Source organism: Mercenaria mercenaria, chromosome 2, assembly GCF_021730395.1.
Source record: "Mercenaria mercenaria strain notata chromosome 2, MADL_Memer_1, whole genome shotgun sequence".
NCBI classification, from domain to species: domain Eukaryota; kingdom Metazoa; phylum Mollusca; class Bivalvia; order Venerida; family Veneridae; genus Mercenaria; species Mercenaria mercenaria.
In genome coordinates this window covers 63590136-63608157 of record NC_069362.1, presented here as the reverse complement: position 1 = coordinate 63608157, position 18022 = coordinate 63590136, and the positions used below count along the sequence as shown (strand labels likewise).

The following is an 18022-nucleotide window of genomic DNA, read 5'->3' as shown; positions in this document are numbered from 1 at the left end:
TCGCGTCCGGATTCATTCAGTCGTGTAATAGTTATGACCCCTGATTAGTAAAAAATTGGTCATTTTAATGTTGTGTCGCGCGTAGCTCGAAAAGTATTTGACCTAGAGTCACCAAAGTTTACAGGAATGTTGGTCAGTATGTGTAGTTGTGCACCTGGCGTTTCGCGTTCGGAATTATTCAGTCGTGTAGGAGTTATGGTCCCTGACTTAGTTAAAAATTGGTCACTTTAGTGTTGTGTCGCGCCTAGCTCCAAAAGCATTTGACGTAGAGTCACAAAACTTGACAGGAATGTTGGTCAGCATGTGTAGTTGTGCACCTGGGGTTTCGCATCCAGATTCATTCAGTCGTGTAGGAGTTATGGCCCCTGACTTAGTAAAATATTGGTCATTTAATGTTGTGTCGCGCGTAGCTCCAAAAGTATTTGACCTAGAGTCACCAAAGTTTAAAGGAATGTTGGTCAGCATGTGCAGTTGTGCACCTGGGGTTCCGCGTTCGGATTTATTCAGTATTGTACGAGTTATGTCTCCTGACCTAGGAAAAAAATTGTGTCCTTTGTCATGTAGTGGGGGCATCTGTGTCCCATGGACACATTTCTAGATGAATAAGAACGCCAAGAATCGTTACTCTCTTTTGTATATTGCATTTTGTCGAACATTTTTAGACGAAAGTTAGTGCTCTTATTTAGCTTTAGTTTTAAGTACATGCATTATCATCGGTATAAATAATTACTGCGTAAAAACTTTATAGCTCGCAAAAATATGCAATTAATTCTATGTTAGAAACCTATGCAAAAGACATATATGATATTCGTTTAGTAACCACATAGTGTACAAGTGCATAAAACAAAATAAAAATTGCATAAGTACATAAAAATTCGAAACACTCACTGTTATGACAAGGATCGACTTGTTAACTGTATATACCAGCAAGTAATTTTATTTGCCACTCCGCGGATAATTGTAAACGTTTTTCCTTTAAAGAGATTTCGCTAGACATGTAATATACTTATTAAATCCGAAGGCAACTGATCCATCAAAACTGAAAGTAAATATCTCTTGGCAAATATGTCTTGGAAATAATTAAATTAATGATGCTTATAAACGTCTCCATACTATCGGTTAGCTTTACATTCATTTTACAGCATCTCACTCCTGTACGAATCACATTCCATATATAACCTATATATATATACCGGTATATATGCTAATTGCCTTGCTTTAGTAGAGACAAGGAACATAAGACCCTTTCCCCAACATTTCCTCTAACAGGAGGTGTTAATTTCTTCTCACAGAATTGGTTAATGTCTTCTATGATAAGGGACTAACTTCCATGCCAACTCTTCAGAATGCCAATACGTAAAGCATCTAGAAACAAACCCATCCCAAAATAAGAAATTTTTAAGTCGTTAAGCTAATGTTGAACTCAAAAGCGAAGCAGTAACAACTTTTGTTTTATTGCGCAAATCATGTAACAGACAAATTCATTACAAAATAATTTAGATGATCAAATTTTATGTCGCTTCAGTACACTAAACGAATATTAAATCTTAATTCTGGACGTAGTAGCAAACAATGCTTACTATTTGACCGCTTTTGGAAAACGGGCGCATTATGTTATGGCGCGTCCGTCTGTCTGTCTGTCCGTCCGTCATATTTCGTGTCCGGAGCTTAACTCAATAACCATTCAAGGTAGATTCTATCAACTTTAAACTCGCCATAGGCCTATAGGTACGTGGCGATGAGAAGATGAGCGCATGAACCAGATCCGTGGGTCGAAGATCAAGGTATAAACGGAGTTCAAAGATCAAATTTGTCCCTAATATTTCATGTCCGGAGCATTACTTAGTAACTAACTATTAAAGACATTGACTTTAAATTTGGCATTAAGGTAGGTGGCGATGAAAATATGTGCATAGTGCATAAACGATGCCTGTAGGTCAAAGGTCAAGGTCTCAAATTGAGTTTAGATCCATCTTTTGTATTTTGCTTCTAGAGCACAACTGCGAAAGTATTCGTGGTATTGACCTCAAACTTGGCATATAGTTAGGTGGCGATGAGACGATTTGCCTAGTACAAAAAATATAGTTTCCTCTGCACTGTATTTAGATTTACTGATTTTCTGATTTTCTACAATGTTTCCATCATTTGTGCCGTTTTCAAATGATAAATAGCAGACCTACAGAAGCAAGATGTGTTTCGTTTGAGCAGGAAAAGTTTTTGTAAGTAATATTGTCATATATATGTTTGTTTGAGCATGATCATTTGGATATATTTTATCAAAGTTACCATAATGTATATGATTAGTATTATATACTTTCAAATAATTTTACGTCCTAATTTTTCAATGCTCATTAGCCTCTATTCCACTGTTACAAAATTATCCATATTCTCATGTCCTTTTCATTTTCTTATTTAGATTGATATACTAGCTGAATATCCTCAGGGATGGTTTGTTTTGAACTCTTACTAAACTCTGTTAGTTTTAATATGAAACAAAAAAGACTTCATGCCTGTTTTAATGTTCTACTATGTTCTAATGTCCTCATTTTCAACCCAGTGTATCGAGAACGCCCGGTTAATTTCCTAGATCAATCAAATGAGGTACCTCTCCAAACCTAAAATCATCAATTCAATCTTTCGTTCTGCTAGCTGTTTTCCATCTAAAGGAATGCAATCCTAATTTGTAGGAGAACAAAGTCTAATGAACAAATCATTGAGTTTTGTAACATTTCACTATTGTTGAGAAGAGAATGACTATATCGAAATTGTGAACTTGGATATAATGATGAATTAGGAATTAACGTATGTTACGGTTATTTTTCCCATTGGTAAGGTTGATTGTGTGAGATGTCATTTTGAATTATACTTATATATGCTTGCAACTTTTATACACAGCAAAGAGATCTTTGTTAAATCCGAAATACAACTTATTCCAAGCGTTATTTTCAAAATACCTTTATTCTGTGCTAATACTTCGTGTGAGTAACAAATTTCAGGAACACTAGAGGTGACTTTGTCCTTGTTTCTTTAACAATAATAAACATATAACATTATGATGAACTTCTTACCATTTGTCGTTTTGTGCGCTCTCTAGTTATGACTAACACTGAAATGAGGAGGCTCTTATACATTGCAGATAAGTCATATGCCAATTATAGTGTTTTTGCAATAAAATCATTATTTAACCTTAAGATATAAAATCTGATTTTAAGACTTTTCTGTGGATTTATGTACCATGTGATTTGGCTCATTCATTGCCATTAGAGGTCCAATACCTTAATTTCATTTAGATTTTGTTCGCTTGAAGAAAAAGACTAAAATGTAGTGAACACGTCTTTCTTTGAGTCATAAAATGCATTTGAATGTCCATTGAAAATAAACGTAAATAACAGCAAACGAAGAAATCAGTTTCTTAATTTCTTTCATTTGTACAAATAAAATATTACTGTACTGGTACTGATGATAAACCCGGACAGAAAATGAGGTTTTTTACCTGTAACATTTTTATTTCTGCAAATTGTTATCAGTGGTAGGTATCAAAATAAAGCTTAGCTCTTACGGAATAATTGACATAATTTGAATTTATATTTAGCAAGCAAACTCACAAGAAGTGATGTCATGAAAGGGGTATGTAAAAAGGGGACTGTACGAACGTTGACTGATGATAAATTCGACCACTTGTCATTTAAAAAAATTCTCCATAGTATTATATTGAAACTTTCCCAAAAATGATGCAACAGTCATTCCCGATCAAGTAATGAAAAGTAACCCAATATTAGGCCTTCATGTATTGACAGTGAGCATGCGCAGAAAAACATCCTCTTCCCCAGTATTTTTGGGAAAATATTTTTTGAACAGACAAATGCAAGTCATTTATTTATACGGAATATTTACCAATTTTGGTGCTGTAAGTGGTTGCTATTAGACGGCATGTTCAGTTAAATAAATAGCCAATTGCAACTGAATAATTTGAAGGTGGTCGACTTTATCATCTGTTCGAGTTTATCACCAGTACCAGTAACCACTCTTTTTTCGGGATCTCCGTGACTGAGTGGTTAAGGCAGCTGACTTCAAATCACTTTTCCCTCGCATATGTGAATTTGTAACCCCTCTTTGTTGGGAAGTAGAGTTCTTCATATAGGAAGCCATTTAGCTGGCTAACGGAAGGTCATTACTACCCAGGTGCTCACCTGTACTCTAAAACAATGCCTGGAGGGACATCCGGGGAAAGCTGGAAATGTCGCCATATTACATGAATTATGTTAGTGTGACTCTAAAACAAAAACATAATCGCGCTTTCATACTGAAACACATCTTTCCAAGCGCCCTAAACATTCTGTCATTGTAAAGCGTGATACAAGATCTGCTTGATATAATGATACTAAATGTTTTTTTTCTGTTTTCTTTCGTCATGTGTAATTTCGGCTTTTTTCTATTTTATCATTTTTCCACAGACTGCTAGAATAATCTTATGTTCTAATTTTCCTTCAGGGTGTCTATTTAACTGATACAAAAGTATTCATGTCCTTTTCATTTTCGTATTGAGACTGATATACTAGCTGAATATCCTCAGGGATGGTTTTTCTGAACTCTTACTATACTATATTAGTTTTAACATGAAACAAAAAAAAAATGAACTTCATGTTTCTTTTTTTATGCCCCCGAAGGGAGGCATATAGTTTTTGAACCGTCTGTCCGTCTTTCAGTCTGTCGGTCTGTCAGTCTGTCCGCAATTTTCGTGTCCGGTCAATATCTTTGTCATCGATGGATTGATTTTCAAATAACTTGGCATGAATGTGTACCACAGTAAGACGACGTGTCGCGCGCAAGACCCAGGTCCGTAGCTCAAAGGTCAAGGTCACACTTGGACATTAAAGGATAGTGCATTGATGGGCGTGTCCGGTCCATATCTTTGTCATCGATGGATGGATTTTCAAATAACTTGGCATGAATGTGTACCACAGTAAGACGACGTGTCGCGCGCAAGACCCAGGTCCGTAGCTCGAAGGTCAAGGTCACACATGGACATTAAAGGATAGTGCATTGATGGGCGTGTCCGGTCCATATCTTTGTCATCGATGCATGGATTTTCAAATAACTTGGCATGAATGTGTACCACAGTAAGACGACGTGTCGCGCGCAAGACCCAGGTCCGTAGCTCAAAGGTCAAGGTCACACTTAGACATTAAAGGATAGTGCATTTATGGGCGTGTCCGGTCCATATCTTTGTCATCGATGGATGGATTTTCAAATAACTTGGCATGAATGTGTACCACAGTAAGACGACGTGTCGCGCGCAAGACCCAGGTCCGTAGCTCAAAGGTCAAGGTCACACTTAGACTTTAAAGGATAGTGCATTGATGGGCGTGTCCGGTCCATATCTTTGTCATCGATGGATGGATTTTCAAATAACTTGGCATGAATGTGTACCACAGTAAGACGACGTGTCGCGCGCAAGACCCAGGTCCGTAGCTCGAAGGTCAAGGTCACACTTGGACATTAAAGGATAGTGCATTGATGGGCGTGTCCGGTCCATATCTTTGTCATCGATGCATGGATTTTCAAATAACTTGGCATGAATGTGTACCACAGTAAGACGACGTGTCGCGCGCAAGACCCAGGTCCGTAGCTCAAAGGTCAAGGTCACACTTAGACATTAAAGGATAGTGCATTGATGGGCGTGTCCGGTCCATATCTTTGTCATCGATGCATGGATTTTCAAATAACTTGGCATGAATGTGTACCACAGTAAGACGACGTGTCGCGCGCAAGACCCAGGTCCGTAGCTCAAAGGTCAAGGTCACACTTAGACTTTAAAGGATAGTGCATTGATGGGCGTGTCCGGTCCGTATCTTTGTCAACCATGGATGGATTTTCAAATAACTTGGCATGAATGTGTACCACAGTAAGACGACGTGTCGCGCGCAAGACCCAGGACCGTAGCTCAAAGGTCAAGGTCACACTTAGACGTTAAAGGTCATTTTTCATGATAGTGCATTGATGGGCGTGTCCGGTCCATATCTTTGTCATTCATGCATGGATTTTAAAATAACTATGCATGAATGTGTGACACAGTAAGACGACGTGTCGCGCGCAAGACCCAGCTCCGTAGGTCAAAGGTCCTAAACTCTAACATCGGCCATAACTACTCATTCAAAGTACCATCGGGGGCATATGTCATCCTATGGAGACAGCTCTTGTTAATTTCGTACATACAAGTCCTAATATGTCCTGATGTCCTCATTTTTAACCCCCCTGTATCGGGAACGCTCAGTTAATGTCTTATTGCCGTTAGCAGAGATCAGTCATATCAGTTTAACAAATGAGGTACCAAAACAAAAGTCATCAATTCAGCCATTCCTTCTGCTCACTGTTTGCCATCTAAAGGAAACCGATGCAATCCTATTTTGTTAGGAGAACAAAGCCTAATGAACAAATCATTACAGTTTTGTAACATTTCACTATTGTTGAGAATGAAAATATCGGAATTGTGAGCTTGGATATAATGATGGAATAGAAATTAACGTATGTTACGGTTATTTTTCCTATGAGTAAGTTTGCTTGCAACTAATATACACGTAAATTACACTTTCAGTCGCATAGGGTCGGGCTACGAACGACTTTTATAGTGTATATTCTTTGCTCGTCAATTAGATTTTTATTTTGAAATTTTTGGTACACCAGAAATACAACTTAATAATAAATTTGTGGCTTAAAATGAACTCTGCAGTTATGATGTTTTACCAAGTGTATAAACAGTGTAAAAGTATAAATTGATCTGTTGAAAATGTCCAGCCCGAAACAAATTTATCCGCAATAAATAGATACATAACCTAGTACTTGAACATTTTTGCCCGATGAAATGTTTTAAAAGCCCAACACATCATTCTATGCACAAATAAACCAAATAATAACATTTGAGACAAATCAGTAAATGCGCCCTATTAAAGGGCTTTCATTTATATCAATATTCACGGCTGCCTCTTTCATTTTAATAGAGAAAAAGAGTTAAAAGGTTTTTTTAAACAGTTTCCTATACGAAGGTAATTATTTTATACCCACTATTCAACGCGAATAATACGAATACAATAAACACTGATTTAAACATAAAGCGTATTAAGGTAGGACAACTCTAATGGACAATATTCCAAACTTAATTCAAAATGTGTTTTTTATTATCTATATCATACCACTGAATTGTTTTTAAAATATTAGGACACCTTTCCAGGTGAATAAAAATTTTTTTTAAAAAAATTCCATCCCACCCCATGTTTTCACTTTTACTCAAAATTATCTGACCCCTAGGGTAAATAAAATGGCCATAAATTACTTATATTAAGCAATATAATACTAAATTTGGAGTTTATGGATCAAGAAGTGTTGTATGTTTGCAAATAAGATGATTTAAATGTTTATTTGCAAGACATTTCTTCTAAATTTGCATTTACCCATAACAATATGTGCAAACTCAAAAGCACTTTATTCCGCGGCAAAATGTCGTGACGACATTAAAAGTATGATTTTTCCGCAATAATATGATTATTCCAAAACAAATTAATGCTTATTTTTTATAACTGACCTATTCCTAAGGTAAATAAACCATATTTAAAAACTTTGCCCGTCTAGTATTGAAAAAACACCAATGGGAAGTTGGAGAGATGGAAATATTTTCATCACTTTATTTCCACTACTACATATCGACAGCTGCCTATAACAATCAGAATCTATGTATTATTGACATTTTTACAAGTTGTTTGGAGTTTATAACAATACAAACACATTTGAATACATTTACTAGTTGGTTTAACCATTTAATGTAAAATAATATGATATCATTAGGTATTTGATACCACCAAAAAGTAAATTTGCCGAGACAAATTTGAGTAAATAATATATCTTACGCATTACATAAATATTTTCTGGTAAATACATTGTATGATGTTTTATAGATAAGAACATTGCAATAAATATAGAACACCTATATTGTTATTTCCATAATTATCACTGTGGATGTACAGACAAATAAATGTACAGAAAACATTTTTGTCCCTGAACAGTTATTATACCAGAGTATAAAAATCTAGTGATTTTCAAAATATTTAGCAATTTGTGGTACAATCTCTTCCAACACTTTCTTATTGTTAGAGACTCTTGGTAAGCCTTCTGAGTTCTTTGAAATAAACACATCTTTTAAAGCATCTTCCCCACCTCTGTTATGCAACAGTTTTAAGTGATTTATATTCAGACCAGACCCAGCAATGTTTTCAGCGGTAGGTTTTTTTATCACACCTGAATAAATCAACGGATTCAATGATGGCAAATTGAGTGTTTTAGATTTGTTGAAAGCCATGTTATTAGCAATTGCTGACTGAGTAAAACTATGAGCCATTAAATCACTACTTGAGAGGTTCACAAACTTGATTAATTTCCCAAGGGCAACCACATCACCCATGGCATTGTGTGCATCGTATGTTTCACCAAGTAAAGATGACACAAGGTCTACTTGTTTCAGTGATGTGTTCGGATAAAGCTTTCGAAACACTGACATGGAGTCAATGAATGCACATTCTGATAACTTATCCTGAGCTCCAATGTTCTTTAATGTAGACACAAGAATGGGAAAGTCAAATCTGCGACCATTGTGAGCTACTAAACATACACTTTTGAATTTGGATATCCAATTAACAAATTCATCCATAGCAGTTTTTATGGACACTGATTGCACTTTTGTTCCATTTACTGTCATTTCCTCATTATAAAATGATATGCCAGTAACAGTTGTTGCAGCCATAGAAATGGGAACTGTTAGTTTAACATATGTATTGAACTGCTCTCCTGACTGTAACTCCACTGCAGCAATCTGTGTAATCTGCGGAAGCACTCCGTCTTTAACTGCAAAACAATTGAAAAAAAAATGTATACATATTCACTTTATTCAGAAGTAAATGTCCATTCCCCTACTTCACTTGCACAGATTGTCCAAATTTTGGAACTGCTAGTGGAGATTGTACTCTTGTCCCCAGCTTCTCAGACTGACACTTTGGTCGAAAGAGCTATTGGTGACCCTCCATGAGAAAAATTCTGACATGCATTCCCATGTTAACTGTATATATAATAATGTTGTTGAAACTAGCATAAAAATAGTTCTTCAATGATAACAATGTTATACCAAATCCAAGCTGTCTGGTAGACTATGTTGTACATACAGCAGACACTAGCAACCATGTGTCTGACACCAAAATACAGAAGTTAGTGGACATGATTTCTGAAGCTGTAACAAACTAAACAATTACTCACTCAGGCCTGTTGTTTCCAAGTCAAAAGATATAACAGCTGGGGGTCCTGGTAACTGGACAGGTTTAAAATTACCCTTGGAATGGAATCTGGAATCTGTTCCACATCTACATTGTCGCCGTGACCAATTCCTGTTATATAAAAGTATAAATGCAAACAAATGTATTCATCTTTTGGTTTTGGTTTCCCTGGCTGCTGTCCTAGTAACAAAAGTAGCTGTAAAATTATAATGAATATGGCAGTTATGTTTTAAAATATCCAAGTGTTAAACAACATATATGAGCCGCACCATGAGAAAACCAACATAGTGGCTTTGTGACCAGCATGAATACAGACCAGCGCAGATCAGGTTCCATGCTGTTCGTTTCGAAGTCTATTGTAAATATGGGGAAACATAAGCGAACAGCATGGATTCTGACCAGACTGCAGATGCGCAGACTGGTCTGAATCTATGGTGTCGCAAAGTCACTATGTTGGTTTTCTCATGGTGGGCTCATATGTATTTGTAAAGGGGACCATATCATAACGTACAAGTTCAATATTACAAGACTCTTGAAGAGCTCAGAACATGAAATCCCCTTGGGAGTCAGTAACTGTAAAAGCAACAATGGGTCTTACATGATATGAAGCCTAAGTGTAAATAGCCCGGAAACTGTTTTGTAGTCCCTAGACCTATAAAACAATAGGGGATCATCTGCTGGTCATGACAAACCTCCATACAAAGTCTGATGTTCCTAGGCTGAAGCATTTATGAGTTACTGCCCGGACAAAGTTTTGCAGTCAAAGGTCCCCTGAAACCTTTGACCTACTGACCTAAAACAACAGGGTTCTGAAGAAGGGGGGCATAATAAACATTTTCATGTTTACTCACCTGACTGATATGTGTCTCCTCCTAGAGCTTCATTTGCACCTTGATTAGTAGCCCGTTCCTGTTTCAGCACCAGTCGTCTACGTTTAGTAGATGGGGATTGGGCTTTCTGTTGTTTGGTGTGTCGCCGCTTCAAGCACATGTCAGCATACTTGACAGTGTGTGCACCAGGAGATAGTCCGAGCTTGTTGAAACCCTGTAAAACAAATTATAATCATAAAAAAACGACACCTTTCTACCCCTATAAGAATATAATGTATATTGAAGATACATACAGATATTGCAGTTTGCACAAAAAAGATTAATACTATGCCCCAACGATAACTTGATATTACAACATGACTATAAATAGATCAAATGGAACATAGGGAATTCAACATTTTTTCTAACATATTACAATCTAAATATTTCTAGATTTTGTACTAATTGCAAATTAGCTCAGTGGTAAAGCATACAGTCCATGTTCAACAGATCTTTTGCTGTGTGGGTTCGAAACTAAGCATCGACATCAAATTTTTATTTCACTTTCGCATAAACATTTAGATTCCTTCATGAATTATGTGACAACACAAAAGAGAAGTATCTTAAGCCGATATGGCAGATCAGAAAAGTTTAGCATTATATTAAAGATGATATTGACTAAAGTAAATGCATGCATTTAAGTCGTGCACATAATAAACATACTGTTGTGTTATGTAAAGGCATACATACAAATACAAACCATCAAAGAAAGAAACAAAAATACGGAAACAAAAAGAAAAAAACACAAAAAGACAAAAATGAAAAATGAAAAAACCTTCAGGAGGATTCGAACCCACAAAATGATTTGCTTATATCCAATTGTTATCTGCGTTCTACCGACTGAGCTAGGTTGCCATATAATCATAGGATATTTAAGATGAAAGAAATACTAATATTTACTTAGCCGGTAGTGTGTACGCATTGGTATTTCATCGGTTATCATGAAATAGAATCGTCCTCGCGTTTCGGCGGGAATCTCGTTATCATTGGGGATTAGTACTTTGCTAATGTTTTCATCACAAATATTGTTAAATTTATTTGTTTACATAAATTATTCTGACATGGGTGCCACACTATTTTTTATTGACTTTTAAGTTCTAGGTAATTTTCACCAGAAACTGACAACTGCCCAAAAATAATTTTTAGATTCTATGAAGTTTTCATTACCAATCTCTCTTATGCGGACGGACATAAGTCTTGAACTCACAACTTATTGCTCTCATGCCAGGTATTCAGTATAAATTGAATGTATAGAAACATACTTACATTAAAGATCATGGCATTCAGGTTTCATCGATATCCAAGAAACAACAACTGGAATAACAAGAACAATCTGAAACGAATCAATAAAATTGAACAAATAACAACAAAATTAACCAATAACGTAAGAAAACAAAAACTGTCTGACAGTCAGTGCTTGACAATTCGAAGCTTGTTTATATAGACAAAATCCTCCCTACAGCAAGTGTCTCAAGTTTCATTGCAATAGCATTGATTGAACTTATAAAAAGTTAAACAAAAAGGGCCATAACTCCTTACAAAATCATCCTAGAGTTATGGCGCATTTGCCTAGTTTCAAGACTGAAGTTTCATTGCAGTAAACAAAATACTGGACTTCATAAAAAAACTGTAACCAATGTAGATGCATTTACAAGTCCCCCCCTCTACCTTAACCGCTTTGAATAGTCAAAATAATAACGGTAAGGGTTTTTCAAAGAAAAATGAGTGGGGAGACAGGAATTGTGGTGGTACCACAAAGAAAAAAGTGATTTCCCTTTTCACCACTCATTTTTCCCTGGAAAATCCTTAAATACGAAGTAAAGAACAATAACAAATTCAGAACATTAACTATTTTATACCTTAGTTATATAGTGCCTTCCTTCATTTACGAATGCTGCTGTGGCATGGACTCGGTATTCAAGACTGCTGGTGTTGCCGTAATGGTGACTCTTAGGAGCTCTCAATGTCACTTCCTTGTTGGCGTGTTCACACTGTTGGCTTGAACCAAGATCTATATACTGATGGGCATTATGTATCAGTGGATCAAATATCTGTTGTAGTCGTTGTCTGAGGGTTTCATCGTGTAGAGCTGTCTTATAGGGCAGGCTACGATGAAGATATTTTTCTCCTGGTTTTCTTTATATCCACAATACCTAGGCATACAAAGACTATGGTCTCCAAACTGATGTGGAACAATGGCTTTCAAGTTGTTTTCCATTCCACTTTTATCTCCTTGGTTTTTGGCAAATGTGTATTTTAAACACTTTCAAGGTGGGTGATAACACTTTTGCTCAACTTGATACCTTTGTCATTTTTCAAGCAATATAGACTTTTGGTAAAGTTTTTAACCACATGATTTTTATCAAATCTTTTCTTCATACTTATTCCAAGGTTAGTTTTTATTTTTGAAATAAGTGTATTGTCTCCATCACCCTCCAAATACTCCACTGGGGTGCCCTCTTCCAACAATTCATGTACCCCCTTTACACCACTTGTGGCTTCCATAGCCCTAGCACTACCTGTGTGGTTACGCACGCATCTATGGGGACGTACTTTTTGGCCTGGTCTTTTTCTTCGCCACCAGCTACAAACACCGCAAATTCTGTGACCAACAACTGTCTTGATGACTTTCTTCTGTTTTGTAGACTTCCCAGTGGTCATGAAGAAAGTATGAGCTGTGAGAAATAACAAACATAAATATTAGATTGAATGTCATTCATACTTTTCAAGTTATACTTCAGACAAGCCTTATTTTGTATAATAAAGGGAGATAATTAAAAAAAACTAGGTAGAGATACGGTTCTTTGACACTGCACTTCCTGTGCCACATCACACCATGGTAATACTTACTTTGTACAATTATCATGAAAATCCATCCATTCCTTAGATATTTCAGCTGATGGACATGACGGATGGACAGATGGAATAACGGATGGACAATGCAGAAACTATATCCTTAAAAAGTAAAATCGACTTTAATTTAGCCATTTTGTTAAGTACATTTGTTGATTTGTTGATAACTTAGTTAGTTCTCTATTTTTAAAAGTAGTTTTTTGACATACTTGTATTGTACAACATTTCATACAAGAATACACATATGGCAAACAAAAATATTTTAAAAGAAAAATACAGCTGAGAACTTACAGGTTAGAGAGTCAAAACCTCGTTTATGCCAGGCTGTGTCCACAGCAACTGACATACCACTTCTTGTGCGGCATGGATATTTAGGTAGTAGTCTGACTTTAGCTTTTCTGGCTTGCTTGGGTAACGTTCTATGTAATTTGGGAGTGTGAACTGGGGGAGGCACTGGGATTCTGTTGTCCAATGGAGTGCTGCAAACAAACAAATATATATAACAAATCTGAATTTGTATTTTTGTCAGGGTGTGGTTGTGAAAGCTTATTATTCTCGAGGTTGCATGTTCGATCCTACATACTGAATCTGGGTTCCATAATCCATATAGTTTACACCCTGAAATCAGGTTAACTCCAGCGGCACAGAAGAGCCTCCACATATGGATAAAATGGCAAAGAGTTTTGATTATTGGTCTGTGTATGCTGGTGCTACATGTTGACAAATTAACCCTTACCCTGCTAGATTTCTATAATGAACTTGTCCATCTTTAAATTTGGACAGTATCATTAACTGTTAGATGGGATGATTACAAAAAAAATACTGACTGAATGGCGAACAGTGCAGATCTTGATCAGACTGCATGGATGTACAGTCTGATCATGATCTGCACTCGCCGCAAAGGCAGAATAAATCGTGTCCAGCATGATAAGGGTTAATATCTGTACTGTAAATAAAGAGTCTCCAAAAAATCTGAGACTGAAATCTTACCTTTGAGGCATTGTATTTCAAGGTTTTAGAAAATGATTGAAACATGTAAGTACCTGCAACTGTTATCTGGTAAAGAGGCAGTCTCTGGGACATTCTGTTCAACATGTTCAATATAGCTACATGTATTCTCATCATCACTCTCAGTATCAGTCCAATCTAGTTCATCATCATGAAGCCTCAACCTATTTTTAAAGAATGCTAGCATTTAAAATTGTATTTAGTATAAATTCATGGCATACTGTGCAATGTAAATTATAATGTATCCTTGCAATACGAAACACCAGAAACACTAACTCTGTTGTTGATTTGAAGATAAAATTAGTCATAAGTCACAATCTAAGGTTTTGGTTTGAACAATCAGTTAGCCATAAGTCACAGTCTTTGGCTTGAGTATCTAAAAAAATAATATTCTTACTGTGATACAGGAGATGAATCTGGTAGTGGACAAACGCCCAAGTCTTCAATCAAACCACTCATACCAACTTGTGCATCTTGAGACTCTGCATGTGCAATGGTCCTGTAGAATTAATTTGAATTATAAAAACAACTGAGAAATATCAAATATTGTTTACTGACTTCTATTTTGGAGTCCATAGACTCAAACTATTGCAAAATTTAATGGACTGGCACTTTCCACACTATTCTGAAAAATTATTTTCAATTAGGTGGAATCTATTTTTGTATTTTATCAAAATCACAGCTTTGGACTACTGGTTCTAAAAATGTAGAAAAAAACTTGGTTATCAGAGATTAACTGATTGACTGACTGATAGAATTAAGTGCATATGATATAGAAATCTTTTAAATATCAAGCATATACAACCTAAGGCTATGTGTCTAACAAAAAATAAACATACTCCATTTCATTCTTAAATGCCTCCTCAGCTACGGCTCGTGATGACTCAGTGGAAACTTTCTCCACAACATCTCCTGCCCGAATCTCCATCTTTTTCAAGTTTGCATCTGACACTGTCTTTAGATTTAGTGTAGCTAACATGTTATTTACACGTCTTGGCCCACCCAGACTATCGATCATTGCTGGAAAGATATTGACAGTTTTTCAAGAAAGAAATTAAACCATTATAAAAACATAAATACAGTATAGTGGACGCAACTTGATCCCGATGGTTGACCTTTGTATTATAATACATAATGAGGCACAACCTATTATTAAAAAGGTGCGTACCTAAAACGATTTATCTATTTGCATTCATAAATAATTCAAATTTAAAACTGATTTATCGTGATATAGGTTCACTGCACCCGTTATTTCTACAATTACGGACAAGTGAAATTTGATCAGAGTTTACTATAACTATTATACGGACAAGTAAAAAATAGCAAATAACAAAAACGGACTTGTAAGCAAGTCAAAATCAGATTTCGCCGCCCCTGACTTATCAAACAATACATTGTACCAACTGGTACACAAACCAGAAACCGGATCTTGTTACAACATTCAGTCATCTGAAACCTACAGGCCATTCGGGCCACTAAGCTTGCAGAATTTACTGGCCCGGATCACTTTCTACTGGCCAAAATCTTTTGTTACCAAGGTATAAGTGATAAATGTACAGACAAGATCCAACCAAAATTTTCACTGGTCAAACAAGCCGGTCATTTGGAAATTTTCACTGGTCCGACAGAAATTTCACTGGTCACACTCATAGACCATTGGCTCTCTGCTTACTTCGCGGACTGCACATTTACATTGATTAATATTTTTTCTAAATAGTCCACACTGGTACTGTGCTGATGTTGATTTATATATTACAGTTACACATCTATTACACAAGCATAAAACTTTAAAATGTGACATACCAGTTCCAAGTTTGGTGTTCACTGCAAAGCAAGGCATGCCTCGACGTTCAGCTGTCTGGTGGTATGTCTTTCCGTAGGCAGCACGGTTTATGTATTCACAATCAGGATTTTCACATTTCACATATAAATACCCTCCAAGTCCTTTCTGAAGCTCCCCCTGAATTGTGTTTATTGTCAGTGGCACAGGTCCAAGTTTACACTTTTGACAATATTTTAGATTACCAAGAAGCACTTCCCACTCAACCAGTCTTCTTCCCACTTTCCACGATTCATCTAGATTTAATCCAACGCGAGTAGTTGTTACATTGTTTCCACAATAACAGTGATCATTATTCAATAATTTCTTTCGTCGACTTACTGGTTTTCTCTTCGAAAACTGACCTTTCTGGTTTCGTGCCATTCCGTTTTCAGAAAACGCTGGTCGCGAAATCCAATTACTTTCGGTTTAAAAATATTTATATTTTCGAATATTATTAAACAGAACTAACTGAAATATTAATCAAATACCACTTTATGATAGTTATGACCAATCAAAATAAAAAATATTGCGCAAATACATATTTTGGGATGAAATCAAATTTTTACCGTAGTTTACCGATGACGAACGGAGCGTTGCGATATTTACCGAGTTTAAAACGACATTAGCCGATCTTTTAAAATTTTGGCGGGAGTTATTAGAGTTGTCCTGCCTTAAAGAGAAAAAGCCGAAGGATGAAATTAATCTTACCGAGTGGAGCTGAAGCAGATTTAAAGACGTTAAGCGGACGTGAAACTCAGAATTGATACGATAAACGACTTTGTTTATTGTGTTCATTAATGTATAGACACACTAAAACAAAATGATTGGATAAAATAATTTATATAATTCAGAATTAAATAGATTCGAAATTACATTGAAAGAAAATAAGCTACACTGATAGTAAATTTGGAAATAAAACAAATGTTATGTTAAAAAGCAAAAAAGAGTTCCATAAGACCTTTATATCCATATTTTCTATTATGTATGTAGAGGTATATAAGGATTTGGTTGCTGTCGTAGCCACTTCTGGGAGATTTTAGCAGGAGGAGCAAAAATTACAAAAACATTCAATCAAACAGACTGATAAAATGGTCAAATAATTGCTTCAACCTAATGCTCATAATAAACGAATAACAGTCATACGTGTATTATACAACCAATTTTATTTTTTGCGAACGTTAAACTCTTTGAGGTCTAACTTTTTCAAAGGAAATATTAGTTAAGTAAAGAGCCTTTGTCACGAGTAGATATGTCATTTTTAATATGAACAAGATCAAATAGATTATACGATAAGTAGCTTTTAGCATAATGTACAAAGTAGTTTTTTGATTCTCCGAAAATAAGAATTTCCGCAACTATTAATTAATGGACACGAGAACCAGGAACAAGTCAACATCAATACTTGCAGTGTGTTTAGATTTATTCTCATCATCTCCAAACCGCCAATGCATGTCAAAGACTGACTATGTTTAACAAGAGTTAAGATGCGCAGGAATTAAACCACGAGGGCGTTAGTCCGAGTGGTTTAATATCTAAGCATCTTTACGATGAGCTGTGGCAAAGTAGACAACAAACCACAAGAAGGCCTTGATTGTTTTCATCCTTATATATTCACTGAAATATTTGATAAGAATCTACTGAACTTCATTTCTCCAAATAGAAAAGAACTGGATGTTATGCGGCAATTTGACGTCATAATCTTCAGTCATTGTCTCTTATTCTATAATTTTTATATACTATACATATTTTAAAGTATCGATACTTAATTAAAGCCTCTATTTTCAAAATTGAAAACTGGTCGGTTTAAAACACGTTCTTTTGATGAATTAGAAACACATGATACATTTACATGTATAATTCTTTAACGTTAACGATTAATAAAAATAACCACATACCAAGTACAATGTCATTGTCTGCTTTTATCAAAGTTTCTGTACCCTGTTTATTTAATGGAAGCACTGACATTTTCTTAGCCAGAAAATATAGTGATACATCAGGGCATATGATCAAATTATATATACAATTGACAATAACTCTGGTGTACTTGAAACATATTAAGTATTACTCTCAGGAAGATTATTACACCTTCTGTATAACGTAAATCTCATCTTATTAATCTTCGAAGCTGTAAAACAGAATGTAATCGAGGATGGGAT

At 35.7% G+C, this 18022-nt stretch overlaps 2 protein-coding genes across 9 annotated transcripts in view; one reads left to right on the top strand and one right to left on the bottom strand.

Moving 5' to 3' along the window:
* LOC123564110 (cGMP-dependent protein kinase 1-like) overlaps window positions 1-18022 on the top strand; it is a 316502-nt gene that overhangs the window by 98896 nt on the left and 199584 nt on the right. The window lies entirely within an intron of this gene.
* Window positions 7880-16527, bottom strand: LOC123542269 (uncharacterized). 2 transcript variants are annotated; one of them, XM_053536747.1, is made up of 6 exons: window positions 15848-16521; window positions 14884-15064; window positions 14442-14543; window positions 14080-14208; window positions 9298-9425; window positions 7880-8892 (listed from the first exon to the last, which is right to left on the bottom strand). In XM_053536747.1, exons 1-6 carry the CDS (start codon window positions 16245-16247, stop codon window positions 8081-8083), a joined length of 1752 nt encoding a protein of 583 aa, XP_053392722.1. In that variant the 5' UTR covers window positions 16248-16521; the 3' UTR covers window positions 7880-8080. The 2 variants fall into 2 exon arrangements, with proteins under 2 accessions (XP_053392722.1, XP_053392723.1); XM_053536748.1 differs by lacking the exons at window positions 7880-8892; window positions 9298-9425 and adding exons at window positions 12333-12858; window positions 13328-13515 and having other exon boundaries at window positions 15848-16527.

Coding starts and splice junctions, on each gene's coding strand:
- LOC123542269 (XM_053536747.1), bottom strand. CDS start 16,247: ATGGCACGAAACCAGAAAGGTCAGTTTTCGAAGAGAAAACCAGTAAGT. Junction 15,065..15,847: donor GAACACCAAACTTGGAACTG/GTATGTCACATT, acceptor ATATCTTTCCAG/CAATGATCGATAGTCTGGGT. Junction 14,209..14,441: donor GATTCATCTCCTGTATCACA/GTAAGAATATTA, acceptor CTTTAAAAATAG/GTTGAGGCTTCATGATGATG.